The sequence below is a fragment of the Lycorma delicatula genome, chromosome 4 (assembly GCF_047948215.1).
Source record: "Lycorma delicatula isolate Av1 chromosome 4, ASM4794821v1, whole genome shotgun sequence".
NCBI classification, from domain to species: Eukaryota; Metazoa; Arthropoda; class Insecta; order Hemiptera; family Fulgoridae; genus Lycorma; species Lycorma delicatula.
This window is the reverse complement of record NC_134458.1, coordinates 143,156,136-143,172,077: the sequence shown is the minus strand read 5'-3', so window position 1 is coordinate 143,172,077 and position 15,942 is coordinate 143,156,136. Positions and strand designations below refer to the sequence as shown.

The 15,942-nt window shown below is 28.8% G+C and overlaps 1 protein-coding gene across 1 annotated transcript in view; it reads left to right on the top strand.

The window, feature by feature from the left end:
• The window catches only part of LOC142322950 (parathyroid hormone/parathyroid hormone-related peptide receptor-like), a 952,038-nt gene extending 951,240 nt beyond the window's left edge, over positions 1–798 (top strand). Inside the window, exon 14 of the mRNA XM_075362045.1 lies at positions 363–798. Within this exon, the coding sequence (XP_075218160.1) occupies positions 363–467 (105 nt within the window). The 3' untranslated portion in view covers positions 468–798. The remainder of the gene's footprint in view (positions 1–362) is intronic.
• Positions 799–15,942: the final 15,144 nt, after the last annotated feature.

Below are 15,942 nucleotides of genomic sequence, written 5' to 3'. Positions count from 1 at the left end.
CGAGAAGTTTTCTGGAAGACAGCAAACAAGAGCCATTTCTTTCGTTCTCAATATTTGTTACGGCTGATAACTGATCCATAATTAACATCTCCAATACAGGTTATAGGATACCCGAAAATATAATTAATTCTGGTAAAAATAGAGAGTAAAATATATGAAAAGCATTTTTGTAATACAAAAACCCTTCTGAATAGTCACGTAAAAATCCACATTCTCAATATAATATTTAAATATTAAAAAAAAAAAAATTAAGAGTAAAACATAATTTCAACTCTCACTATTAGAAGCAGCTGTTTTATAAGTTAATTTTAAAAGATTATTTTTTTAAGGTAATAAAATATAGATATGTTGTGTTTTTACAGGTGAATGACGCTGCTAATTGGTCTAATGATGGTATATGTGTTAATTCAAGATTAACTGGAAATGGAATAGAATTAGTCCCACTAAAAGAACGATATGAACTTTAAAAATAAAATGTTTTAATTTAGTAAGAAAAAATTACACTTAAATGGTAAAGTTTCTGTAAAATTATAATTATTATTTTTTTTTAATAAATATTAAGTTTAAAATCTAATTGTAAATACAGTAAATTATGCTTTTGTTTTACTTTAAATTAATTAATTAATATATTCTATAAATAATAAGAATGTTTGATGTAATATATTGCAGTTTATAATAATTATTTATTTGTATATTTATCGCATAGTTCTGTAAAATATAATTTTTGTAAGAATAATAGAAACTTAGAACGTTATCAGTTTAAGTTAAGTAAATTACTTAGTTTCAAGTATTCATAATATTTACTATTAAATTATTTAATAACTTATACAAATTAACACCATTATTAGAGAATAGTTTATGTTAATTAATTTCACTAAATAAAATAAATTTTAATAAATAATTACTTGATTATTTTAAAAACTTCAGTTTTAATTATTGTCATTTTGAATTCCATACAAAACACGAAAAATCCATGTATTTCAGTATTTGGTCTTCAAGGATTTCTGTCAGGTAAGTACCTATTGAAAATATCATATTGTTATTATTAGAAATACATATATCGTATATAGAGTGAATAATTAGAATATAAATCCCACTTACCAACAATCTTTTAATGCATCCTAGCGCTTTTGTAAACGAATTCCATCTTCAGCAACTTATTTTTTTTAGCTAAAACTTTGTCGTCATGAGTAGAATTGTTGTGTAAAGTTTGTAAAATATATAAAGGTGAGCTTCATTAAAATTGCGTCGCCCTAACGTCCTGTCATAATGAATGTCTCCACCGTTATCTGTCATTATGACAGGACGTTAAGTCGACGCAATTAACACATGACGACCACCTTACTATATTTTACAAACTTTACATAACAATTCTACTCATGAAGAAAAAGGTTTAGTTAATAGAAAAAATATTACTTTCCTGAAGATGGAGTTCGTTTCCAAAAGCGCTAGGACGCATTAAAAGATTGTTAGCAAGTGGGTTTTATAATTTAATCATTTATTGTATAATCATACCAACGGGCAAAATTACTATATAGCGTGTTTTAAAACTATGTAAGTAAATTGTAAAAGTGGTAGCTTCTACAAAAATTAAGAAAGGTCCTATAAAAATGTATTCAAAGGAAATTTTGTTTTTCATCTCTCTTCAAACATCAAAATCTGATAGAAATATATTAATTAAAATCAGTACTAAAGTTAAAAGTGATATTCTTTATGGAAAAATAAGTAAAATTAGTTTTTTTCATCAAGTTTTAAGTTTTAAATTGGCTTCATGTAACATTAACAATTCTTTAATAATATTAGTTTTGTCAAATTATATTTTATTGGATGAAATTCGTACGCGTTCAACATTTAATTTTCAGTAAAATTAGACCATATTTATTTACATATACATTTAAACTAGTATGAGACAGCGTATGGAATAAAGTATCTACTTCACTAATAAGAAAAAATGTATGTTAGGGTGTCTAACGATATAAACGGGCGGAGCCAGTCATTCAAAATTCAGATGCTATCTGAGTGTTCAATTTGAATTGAAATGATTATACAGTTTTAAATTTTAATACAAATTTAATTTATTAATGGTCAATTTACAATAAACCTTTGAATGATACATATATATTACAAATATGAAATGATTTTTAAATTGGCTTCACGTGTAAATTTTTTTATAGAATAATGAAATATTCGAATTTCAATAGCAATATTCGATTGTCGTAACACATCTTCATTGTCTAACAATTGCTCAGTTTATTAGTTTTAAATAACCTTTCAAAATTCCATAATAATGGTTTCAACAACAGTCCTTCTAATGTCTTAACACTTAAAAGGAAGATATAAGTAAGGCTAATTAACTCGTTAGCTCCAACAAACATCTCATCTAGAATTATTCCTTAAGTTCAATAAATACTTGATGCATAAGCCAGCATTAACAGAATTGTCTCCAGAGGAAGAATTTCCTTTCTTTTTAAAAGATGCCTCTACCGGTACAGTAGCACAGAATTAGTGTTAAATTTTTAATTCATTTTAACGTATCTTTCCTCATGTACATCAACGTAAAAAGCGACTAATTTAAATTTAATTCGGAAATATTCAAAAGAATAGTATACTTACATTATTCACCTAAGCTATACATATTTATTATTGCATGGTAGATTATTAAAATTGAATCGAAAAATCATCTCAGAAACTTCATACATATAAATTCGTAAACATATCTAATAAACCAAATAAGTTCTATCAAATTGTTTAAATGGAAAAATAATCGATTTAAATTGGTTATTTAAAAAAATTGCACCATCTGAATAGTATATAAACACATGCAAATTTCAAAACGTTTGATTAAATAGTTAAAGATTAGTTTAAAGTTTAAAGTTGGCCCAAGATGTCTACGATTTCATCAGGCCCCGTCCAATAAAAAATATTTTAACTCAGAGGAAATTAAAACATTACATATCCCTGTTTGAAAACACTTGATAAAATTAATTCTGATTTACATCTCTGTTTACTCCAGATATATTAGCTTTGGCAATAATTAACATTAACTAACTGCAATAAGTAACATAATCCTTTATTTACAAGTGTATTCCGAAATTTACAAATTATTTATTGACAAACACAAAATAAATCATTTAATTCATGACAAGTACATATTCCAAACTTCAAATTTTTTACATAAAAACCGATGTTCTATCAATTTAGTAGCACTATACAGATTTCTGGTGTTAAAAATTTACCATATAATAGATAAGTCTATAGATATTTACAATAATTTTGCAATAGCCTAATTAATTTTTATTAGAAAGTATAAAAAAAATCTTGTTTCTACCTTGATATAAAAGTTACTTTAAAAATAAATTTTCTGATATAGCAATTACATTTAAAAACTAGGATATGTTCCTACAATTACAATAATAAAGTAATATTAAACCTCTTTCATTTCTTAACTTCATAATGAAGCAAATTATTTTGCTTATTCTTCTACTTATAACTGTTTTTAGACAGTTAAGTTTATTTAATTAAATATATTTTTATCCAGTTGATTGACGCACATCGTTATCCCTTTTTACTCTGTGCCAGTCTCTCGGGCTTAACAGATTTCATAAATTTTACATCCTCAAACATTTTCTCATATATTACAATCTTTGTCCTACTTTAATTTTACCCAGAAATTTCTTTTAGAAAAAGTTAATTATTCAAATGCCTTAATAAACGGTTCAATCAAACCTGTCCTTTATACAAGATTGTTCAATGTATACTTCTTTTCTAATGTATACTATAATCTAGCTAACAAACTTCCATATTCTCCAATTGTAACATATTCAAAACTTTTTTGTCTCTGCTTTTCTTTTATTTACGATTTCCTGTCAAAAACTTATACATCTTGTATACAGATAATTTTATTCAACCTAAATAACAAAATTCTGGATCCTAAAAACGATGTTTATTATTCAAAATAACCACTAAATTTTTAATCTCGATTAATAAACTTTTTTATCATTAAGATAAGTTTATTCTAAAAATTTAACCATTCAATTTTAGATACGCATTAAAAATTTAACTTCTGAGTATGTATTTTTCAAAATATGCTCTTCTTTGCCAAATTTCATTTTTTCAAGACGGATGAATCAATAAATTTGAAACCTGCAGTATGGTATTGTCTTATTTAATCCTGATTTTAATTTAACATTTGTCCAAGTATAATATATTTGTAGGAGGACTTAATTCTACTTAATATTTGAAAAAATAAATATTTTTTTTGATTTGAATAGAATTTAAATAACACTTATGTGAATAATATCCGTACGTACGTTTGTATGTAGTTGTGTTGACATGTTTGAAGCTTAATCACTATTGACTAGATGAGCCGATTTTGAAGAAATCTGGCACAGATATTCGTGTGCTTTGGGAAATTTTTTTTTTGTAAAAGTTTGGGATCAATATTTCCAAGGGGTGGGGTAGACAGTTTATTTGGGGTCAATTTTCTCAATTTTTGCAAACATAAATCCACTTATGTTAACTGTAATACACGCGTACATGCTTTTCTTACCATTTTTAAATATATTTTACTCTACAATTCTCCCCTTCTCGCAAAATATAAAAGTTATATTTTTATTTATTATACTCGTACATTTTTAAATGAATTTATTTACATCTTCCTAGGCATAGATGTAAAGCAAAGAACCAAAAAAAATGCTTTGGGGCAATATTTGGTTAGGGGAGCCGATATGTGTTTAAAGATATCGATGTTTTGAATTTTCAAAATTTTTAGGTATATTCAAGCTTTTAAATATAAACTTACGATAAAATTTTATGACAATTACCCCCCTCCGCGGTAGAAAAAAAGAAATCTTAGGTAAATTTTTATTGTTTGTACATTTACAGTGGATTTTTTAAAATTTATTCTATTTAACATGAGAAACGTAAAAAAATAAAAATTTCTGAGAAGTGATTTTGGGGAAGCAGAAAAAAGTTAACAAATAACGATTTTTAAAATTTTTTTTTCAAGTATCGTTATTTTCCCCGCTATATTAGAATAAATAACCAATGCCAAGAAAGTATAACAACTATATTGACATATTTTTCTAATACAATTTAAATTAATGAGTCACAACTTTACCATTACCGTTTCAATTTTCGAATTGTTGCTTTCCTTCTATTGGTTTTTACGTTTTCAGATCCCTTGAAAATACAAGTACTGAAATATTAACATGTAAAATTAATATTGTGTTAAAGTAACAAAATATTTTATTTAACATAATTCCCATTCACCAGTAATAAAGGCTATTTTAATACCAATCTCTACATAATTTTTATTCCATTCTTTACATAACGATATTTCGATTTATCACCTTATTGCCTTCAGATTTTTATTAAAATAATTGAAGTAATTTAAAAACCTCCCTTCATTTGTAAAAAGATATTACATGTAACGGTTTTCTCAATTTTAATCAAAATAAATTAAAAACAAAACAAACTTTAACTTAATAAATATTCAATTGGAATTTTAACTTAAAGAACTAGGGAAATTTGAATGTTTCTTCACCATTTTGTAATGGAGCTTATTAGAATGCTATTTCGTCTTGGTAGCCTTAAAACGTGTGTAACATAATGGATATTGGGTGTTACTATTTAAAAACTATAATTCCCCCGTTGTACAAACAAGGTTACAGATTTTAATATTTTCGCCGAAAGATAAGAGTAATTCAAGATTAGAAAAAAGATATAGAAAAACCTTTGGCACACACATTCTCTCTCTCTTTCTATATATATATATATATATATATATATATACAGTATATATAAATTAATTAATTACAACTGTACTTAACAATCTATAAATACGTCAGCACTTACAAATAGCCGTTGCAAAAATTTATTTCAGGTATTTTAAACGTTAATCATTCTTACCAAACTATGGATAATACATACTAAAAAACATATCATATAAAACATGAAGGAAAACGTTTACAACAGAAAATGTGTAACCATTTTCATATATCTCAATCTATTAGAAATTGATATATGCGGAAATTAGTCAAGTAAAATGTACACTTATGTTTTACATTTATGAAAATAATTTGAGTAAATCTTTTAATAATTTAAAATCAGTCGATTCTTTTTATGAAAAGAATATCTTTCATAATTATATTGATGTAAAATTCAGACAAAAAACTATGATTTAACTATTTTTAAAAGAGTTAGAATCTAAATTTCGTTTTCTATATTGAGTACTAATATTACTACAACAGCGGCTTAGTAACCAAAACTCATTTAGTGGCTAAACGCTTCATACAGACTAACAAAAATTTATAAGTACCAGTAGAATAAGTTTTAATAATGGAATTATTCCGAAACGTGTCAACATGTAATAAAAGAATGAAACTAAGAAAGTTAAACAGTACTCTACATAGAAATCATAGTGTTCTTAGGAGAAATATAATAATAATCGTTATCATAATTAATAACAACTAAATTATGTTTATGTAATTCTGTTTTAAAAAATAAATAATGGAAAATAAAATTAGCAGCATTAATAAAATGTTACCTGCATATTAATGAGTTAAAAATTGTTTTAGATCACGAAATAAATTAGCTTTTTAAGATATTTCTTTTATCTAATCTTAAATAATGAATAAAAATTATTTAAAATATTTTATACATATGCAAATCCGATTGCAAATAGTGCAGTAGTGTTAAAATTATTTTTAAAAAATATCATAATAAATTCTTAATAAATTAAATAGTTGCATGTATACTTTTATTTTAATCAATTAATTTAATTATATAATTACAATATCATACAGTATAAATCAGTAATTCAAATTCTTCCAAACTATTAGGCTACTCCCTTTCTCAATGAATTTAAAAAAAATAAATAAATTAACAGTAAAACAATAAATAAAAAAAATAACAGATGTGATCAGGAAAAGAAGACTGCAATTTTATGGACACATATACAGAATGGAGAACACCAGACTAACAAAACAGATCTTCGCCGTACTAAACACTCACAAGATAACCTGGCTTAAAGAAATAGACAATGACCTAGTAAACAATTTTAAAAGACAGAGCAACATTCAGAAAAACAATACAGGAATTAGAGTTTCAGGAGAGGAAAAAACTCATTTGTAGAAGAGGGAGAAAATGGACTCAAGAAGCCATCAACACCACTCTAGAAAAATGAAAGAAGCGTGGGCTAAAAAGTTGATTAAGCTTGCCCTCTAAATGGGCTATTTGAAAAGAAAAAAAAATAAATAAAGAAAAATAATTAAGCTTACTATGTATGTGTCTTTTGTAATTTATTATTGACCACTATTATTATTATTATTATTTTTTTAAATGACATTTCATTGTGCAGTTGTTTAATACGTCTAATAATACGAAAGTTGTGTTTATTTATTCTTGTTAATTCATCTATTAAAATTATGAACTGTATTTGAATACCAACTACTCTGCTCCAATCAAAAATAATACCCTCATTTGAATATTTCAGAATTATCAAGGAAGTGATGTCACCCAAATAACAAATATTTATTAATATATACTATTTATATTGTTTTTTATAAATGATATATAGTTATTAATAAAATTTATTTTTATTAAATATCTATTATTTATATTATCTTCTAAGATAATATAATAAATATATTATTATCACAGTTGTGTGAAAATATCAACTTTTGGTCTGACGAGCGAACTTCCCAGATACAACTTCATAAAATATAAAATACCTAATCAAATAGCGGTTCTATATTTAGTCGGAAGTGTGAGCAAGGGGAATTAATCAAGAGAGTAAACAGAGAAATATTATAAAATATAAAATATTTTTAACATGAGACTACAACGGTGGGTATGAAATGAAGTCGTGCGCAACACAAGTTTGTTAATTTTTCCCGCCATAAACATAATTGGAGGGAAAACACCGTAAACTGGTTTGGAAAAAAGTGATACAATTACATACCTTATGTGTGTAATTGTATCTAAAGTTACGGAGCTAATGGTTTTGCTATAAAACCGGTTTACCAAACGATTACTAAAACTAAACTATTTACTGTTAAACCAGTTAAAAACATATCTTTAAATTTAATTTTAAAATTTACTTTCTACTTTATTAAATTGTACTGCTACACTAGAGTTTTTAATTTATTTCTATACCATTAACTTATCGTTCAACATCAAAATATGAAGAAAAAAACAATTTTTCAGGTTTGCTTTTAAGTGATCAATTACAAATTAGAAATAATACACCTTCAAAATTTTAAAGTTTTTAAAAACTGTAAAAAAAAATCATGTCATGTTATGTTGCTGTAAGGTTTACACTTTAATTTAAATATTACTTTTAATTTAACAACTTTCGAGAAAAGCCCTTAGCAATTGCCCTTAGCAATAAATACAATTGTATTTAAAGGCTATACGTACATTATTTAATGTCCATATCGCGCAGTCAAAGAATTATTTGAAAATTGTATTTTTTACTGTTTCAACCTACAGAATTGACAGGTTCTTATGTTCTTCTGTTTAAACAAAGCTTTATTTTTTTGAAACTACAATAAAAATTAATTTTATACATTATTTTTAGTACGGGTTTTTTAATAAAAATTTCACAGATAATATTCATAAGAAGTGTTTGGACGATATTTCTGAATACGTGAATTTTTAACCATTTTTAGTTAATAAAATTTTGAAAAAAAAATCAGAAAATCTAATTTTTAGAAGTTTGTTTGGATTATATATATAATCGACTATCCTGTTACGGATTCCATGCTCGGTCAGCAGTAACTAATAAAGTCTGTCACTGGGTTCGGAGTCCATTTCAGCTAAGTTGAAAATTTATAAAATCGTTCCAAAGTGAACTGAATTGTTCAATTTTAATAAACTGTATTACTGTGGAGTGGCACTGTCCACGTTTATTTACTATTAACGTAGCAGTGTTACACCACTTTATTGCTGTTTTATAGCTCCAAATTTTCATTAATTACAATTACTACATCGCAATAAATGGAAACAAGTAAACATGTATATATTTTCTATGAAACTTAAAAGTGAAAGTAAGATTTTTAGTTGTTAAGCGTTGATACCAGATCCACCTGATGTGAATCATGGTTCTGGTTTAAAGCAAAACGTTTAGTTCTACTTTCACAATCAACTGATTATGTTAATATTGTTCATAATTGTAATAAATAAAAATATCAACAGATTCATTCTAATTCGTAGTACCATATGTAAATATTGTAATATTCTATTACAATACAGTAAAGATGTGAAAATTTATAAATGTTTTGTCAGTTTTAATTGATCAGAATCAGTAATTTTTTAACAAAAATGTGCTTAAATGACATATTTAAAGATTGTTTACCACTGCTGTTTTGGAATTAAATGTTAACGATTATGTGCTTTTATAAGAATGTCTATACAATAACAATGAGTTTTGTTGTATATTCTATCGCATGTAATGCTGTGTGATTATTATATAAATTCTACATCATTTAAGCTATGAAGCATACTTCCGATTACGTTCTTCAGGTAAAAGACACGTAGACGGCAGCTGATTAGGAATGAACGTTTTGCTAATTTAAGGTAAATAGCTCAACATTATAAAAAATTTTTTTTTTATATTTAAATATTCCATTTGATTCGAATCAGAATATTTCTGGTTGTTTTTTTGAAAAAGAAATGATTACGGAACAACAATTCATAAATATTTGACTACCTTTTGTTTAATGGCACCTGTTTTTTAAAACACACATTTAAAATGTGCAGTACGAATTTTTCATGATTCAATATTTCAAAGTAGATTATAGTATAATGTTCAGCATTAGAATTACATTATACTTGCATCGAAAATTTGAAGAGTCCCTAGAATAATGTTTACTGTGGAACAGGTGTGGTGCTCTTTGTCGAAATTATTAGAATTTTGCCAAATATTACTCACCTGCATCACAATAGATATACACAAAATTGAGATGGCTTAATATTCAAGAGAAATGACAAAATTTTTAAATTTTATTTTCAATACAGCGATTTAAATACTTACGTGGTGTAAATATCTTACCAAAATGATATATCTTTGATAAATTAGTTTAAGAGCTTATATGCGTAATATATTTGTTTATTTATTTATTTTTTTTTGGGGGGGGGGCGAAAAACGCCTGTGAGTTATCATCACCCGGAATTTTCTATAATAAAAAGGTAAAATAACTCTAAAATAATAAAACTTATAAGGTTTAAAATTAATATAAGTTTATTAAAACAAAAGTCAAAAAAGTGAAATAAAACTCAAAACTAATATCGCAGACGGAGTCTTTAAAATATAAAAGTTAAAATAATAGAAAGAAGAAACTATATAAAACTTACCTAATTCCGATAGGTTGTGCAAAAGACTAGTATATTTGTGCTGTTGATTTATTCACACATTACAATTACATTTTCTCTAATATTAAGAAACTGAGAACAAAATGAGCAGTTTTTTCTTTTATTATTTTCAAGATTAATTTTTTTTGAAGAAGAAATTAAGATTAATCCGTTATAAATACAACGGATATATACTATGGTGGCATTTTCTATATGTCCCCTCTTATATTTCCGTTATATCATGATGCTCTAATGCTGCGAGTTACCATCTAAATGTACTTGTCAAATTGTAACAAATATTTTTTCATACAGATAAGTGTAACTTTCATCTGTTGTAACATTCATGTTGCGATTACGTTTTTAACAGCGTAATATGTTGTTCTTGACAACATTTGACAAGAACGTCGTCCTTGTCAACCTGACAACACTACTTGAACTAAGCGAAATTATACTACGAATCATAAAATATAAAGGCCATTGTATTAATCTCAGATTACTTGAATGACTTCTTTACTGCTCTGTAAAGGTAGATTTAACCAATTCATTATTTTTGAATTTTAGAAAGGAATTTCATAATTTATTTAGGAACAAACGTTGTATGAAGTTAGCGTTAAAAAAACGATCTTATATAATTAAGCACATTTAATATTTAAAATGACTGGTTTATAACAGATCCACTCTCTTGAAGCTGAGGTCGTTATAGAAACACACCAGGTGAAGTTTTTAAAAGCTTATAAGATATAATTTTCAATTAATTTTATTGTTATTAACGAGAAAAAATAATATTTATTTATTTTTTATTTTTTTTTGGTATAAGCAAAAACGTTTTGCGCTGTTAACTTTGCTGTACATTTTACTTTTAATTTTGATATAAAATAAGTTAACAAAAACTTTGTAATCATTTTATTAAATAATAACCTCTTTTAATATGGCGTTTTTTTCACATTAAAATATGCAACCAATTACCCTTAACAGAAGATAAGAAAGTGTAGGTGCCCTGAGGTAGATAATCCCCACGTCCGGAACACAACATCTATGTTCCACGTCCAGGGCGGCAACAGCTGTACTTTCGTACATTACATATAGCTGGCTAACGGGGTTCCGAGTAAATTCCTCGGTTATGCTTTGTTAAGTTTGACCTGGCTCCAACTTCAGGTCACTAAACGGACTGGATTTTTGGCTACCTGCAGGAAATAGAATAACAAACGATTTTGGAAATGGATTCATACCACTCTTAGAGCTGGCGGTGTGGCGGCCAGGGTCATTGCTATTACAGGTGTAACGGAGACCCTTCCGTTGTCCACATGCCCCCTGCGATGGCAAGCATGTAGCAATGGTGCCCATGTATGTCGGTGCATGGGAACTCTGAAAACTTCGGTGAGTAGGAGCCTGGAGTCAGTGCAGAGACTGCGCATCTGCTCTCTGCCAGGACATATGCCGGTTCCACCGGAGTACCGGATCGGACCTCCAAGGTTAGTAGCCCTGGAGTGGGGGTGTACCCCGGCGGCTAGCCTTGCTACAGAAGGGATCCACTGTTCATGAATATTGAACAATCAAACGTGGCAGAGGGTGCACGTAAACACCCTCGTTTAGAAACCGCCGATTCGCCAGAAGCGAAGAGGAAAAGGGGTAAGGAGACTGATAACATGAGAAAAGATGCTGATAAAATCAGTAAAGATTTAAGAAGAGCTTTGTTTGGAAATAATGTTCCCAAACCAAGATTTTTGGTCATTACGAAAGTGAATGGTAACTTCCAAAAGGTAAGTCCATTCTTAATTGCTAGAGAGATTACTAATTGTGCTGGTGGTCCTGTCAAGGAAATCCGTATGACGTTTAATGGATTACATGTCGAAACTATCAACGACATGCAAAGCCAGAAAGTCCAGGCGTTGAAGAAGATCGGTGAATTTGCGGTTACTGTCCAACCGCATAGTACACTTAATTCATCCAGAGGAGTTGTTGTTTGCCGAGATCTTCTTAACTGTACTGAAGAAGAAATAGTGCAGGAAATGTCTAGTCAAGGAGTGACACATTGTCGCAGACTTAGTATGAGACGAAATGGTGAGATTCTTCCTTCGGCCTCTCATGTTTTGACATTCAATAGGCCAAATCTTCCTGAATAGGTACGAGCTGGCATCCATCGGCTTGATGTAAGGGCATTTATTCCGCAGCCGATGAGATGTTTTAGGTGTCAACGTTTCGGACACACTGCAGCTAGATGTGAAGCGCAGGAAATTTGTATATGCGGAATGAACATACATGAGGGTGATCCATGTAAAGACCCTCCAGTCTGCATTAATTGTAAAGGGCACCATAACTGTCGATCTAGGAACTGCCCAGTATACAAATCAGAAACAGCCATTCAGGAAGTTAAAACAGTTCAAAAAGTCAGCTACCCTGAAGCGAAGAAGATTGTAAACCTACGTACACCTAGACCATCGACTACATACGCAGAAGCAGCTGCTGCTCCCCCCAAATCTAAAATCAACGTGGAGCAGTTGCTTAATACGATGGCACCAAGTCTCGCGACAATGATAGAAAGAATCATTGATTCCAAGATCGAGTCGACTCATCAGACACAACAAAGTAAACATGAGAAGGCTCATTCCCGGACTGACGTCGCTGACAGAAGACCCGTACCAGCGCAGTTTAAAAAACCGGCAAAATCTTCGATTATATCTCCATCAATAGACGTAATGAAGAAAAATCTTGATTTATCCGACAAAGATCAAAGGATCACCCCGATGACGAGTCATATAGCTAAGGATACTGTGACAAGAGTACAGGAAAAATCTGCGTCAACCAAAATGGAGGTGCAAGTAACTATCGAAAAAGCACCAGACACAGACGATAATAAAACTGTACGTACAGAGGCCCCAAAAGCTCAGAGAACAACTGTGGCGAGAGCATCTGTATCAGCCGACCCAAGCACAGCCTTAGACATTGAATCAAGTTCATCAGCCGCCGAAAGTGCATCGGTTGCAAGTTTAGATTCAATTGCAACGATGCTCACAGCACCATTGAAGCTTTCATCACGTGATGTAAGCCGGCGAACGTCATTGGCGTCAGAAAGAGAAGACGATGCCATGTCCGAAGCCCCAGACACACTGTCGTCGGAAGATGAGGCCGTTCGCAGAATGGAAAAACGGTGTAAAAAAGGATGGCCGAAAGGAAAGCCTAGAAAGTAATTTTATTGGATCAGAAATTATAAGGAAAAGTAAAATTTCGACCATTTTTTTTGACACATGAAAATGTGAAATATTGAACCCTTTTTTATTTATTTTTTTTGAAGTGGGATGGGGCTAATGACCAAAGTAGTCGATGCCCCTGAAAACCTCAAGAAAAAAAAAAAAAAAAGAAAGTGTAGGAATAAGAACATAAGATAAATTGATAGAAATCGCTAAAATTTTGTTTATTAATAAAATTAAGATTAATTAATTTATTGTAAATAATGAAAAAAGAAACTCAATATAATGCTTTGAAATTATCTACATGATCATAAAAATAGTATAAAATACGTTTCTAGTGTTTCCCTTTCTTATGGTTTTCCAGTGGCGGCAACATTTTTTTGGAACTTTTTAGTTTAGAAAAACGTTTAATTATTTCATTGTAAATAAGACTGATTGTTCTACAACTGAATCATTCTATTAGTTGTAAGTTAGGTCTATTTAATAAAACGAAATTTAGTAATCGATTAATTATAAAAGAAATTAAAATAATATTTTTATAAAAATTGGTGATGAACTTTCATTTATTTTATAATGTAAAATAATATTTGCAGGTGTTTACTTGCTTCTTAAAAGCACTACATTAATGTATAAAAAAAAGTTTAACTTGCTTAACTTCCGCATAATTAGGCATTAACAATCATTTTAATATTCACATTTACCAGTAAATTAAATTAACAATTTGGCTTGTAATTCGTATCTGATGTGACTGAAAATGATGCTGCACAAAAAATGGACAAAGTAGATTTAATCGAATATGGAGGCTATCTCATAGAAATATTTCTCGTGTGTAATAATAATAAGTGAATGCTGTGTGTCATGTATTAAGATTATACCATAGGAGATGGACCTATATCACAAGGAATACACAGCGACTAAATGGTACCGTGTTTTTTATGTTACGTTATCCATCCAAACGTTTGAAGATTTTGTATATAATTTGTATTGTAATATAATATATGCATTCGCTTTGCCTGTTTTCCACTTAGTTTTATTATGAGTTATGTATGTTTAATCAATCTCTAAAATTAAATTTATTATTATGTGAATATATCTACATTTACAAGAGAGTTTCTTCGAAAAGTGCTTAAGTACGACCGAAATTTACCAAAATGACAGAGTGCATCACCGTGTCCTGTGCATCATAATTCCAAAAAAACTATTATTTTCTATTTTACAACTGTCTATCAATTTAATTTCTTTAATCAAGTCTTACACCTATATATGACGTGATTTACAACTTCAACAGTCACCTTAAAAGACGATTATTTTTACATATATAATTGCTTTTACTGTTTGACTTTTTTACAAATGTGACAAAAGTAATACAATTACTTTTGTCACATTTAATTGAAAAAAATTTAATATTATATTAATAAAACGTAGTTTACTATTTACTGTTTTACTTTTTTTAACAATAATAATTTATAACAATTTTTTGTACACCACTAAATCCGGCAACTGAAAACTGTAAAATTGATTAAATGGCCGCGATTTAAGTTAGGTTGTCATACCCTCAGAATTTTACGTAAACCTTTTTCAGTGCCTTGTGAAACCATGACAAAATTCTACCATTCAATGTAAATTATGTTATACTGATATTGTTTATGGGTTGCCATAGTTAAAAAAATGAATACCATACTTGAAAATGGACACCTAAAATATCAGGTGTTTGGTAACACCTAACACCTAATATTTTATAGGAATAAAGCCGAAAGTCTAAATTATACAAAGTAATTCATGGTTTGACGGTTCAAGTGATATTTCTATCTGCTAGGTATGAGGTATGGGGATACCCGTTTCATTGGATTAGTTCTAGATTTTAGAGAGTATGCAGAAAATTTTCCATTGTATTTAATATTTTTAAATCCCTTTTGAAAAGCGAAAACATGTCCTAAACATAAAAAAATTAATTAGGACAATTGTTAATAATTTCTTATTAATTTTATAATAAAAGGATGTATAAATATTATGAGGATTGTAAAGATGTATAATTATATATTTTACCCCAAACAACAGAGGAGATCAAGTCATCCTAACTCGGCTCAGTACTGGGCACACAAAGCTAACCCACGCCTATATATTTGGCTCTCCTCAGCAGAACTGTGAGGAGTGCAATGTAAAATAGTCTGTAAACCATCTACTCATAGACTTACCAATGTTCGGATCTGTTCGGCGACAATTAAACCTGGGTTCAGACGTAAAGGCTTTACGCAACCGAAAGAAATTCAACAAAAGACTGTAGAGGTTTCTCTGTGGTAATAGAATGAAGAACTTGATTTAGCGATTTTGCTTACGTGGATCCGTTACGGAGTACTGTGTTGGCAGTGAAAATATTCTAGTAGCCATGTTCCAATATGTG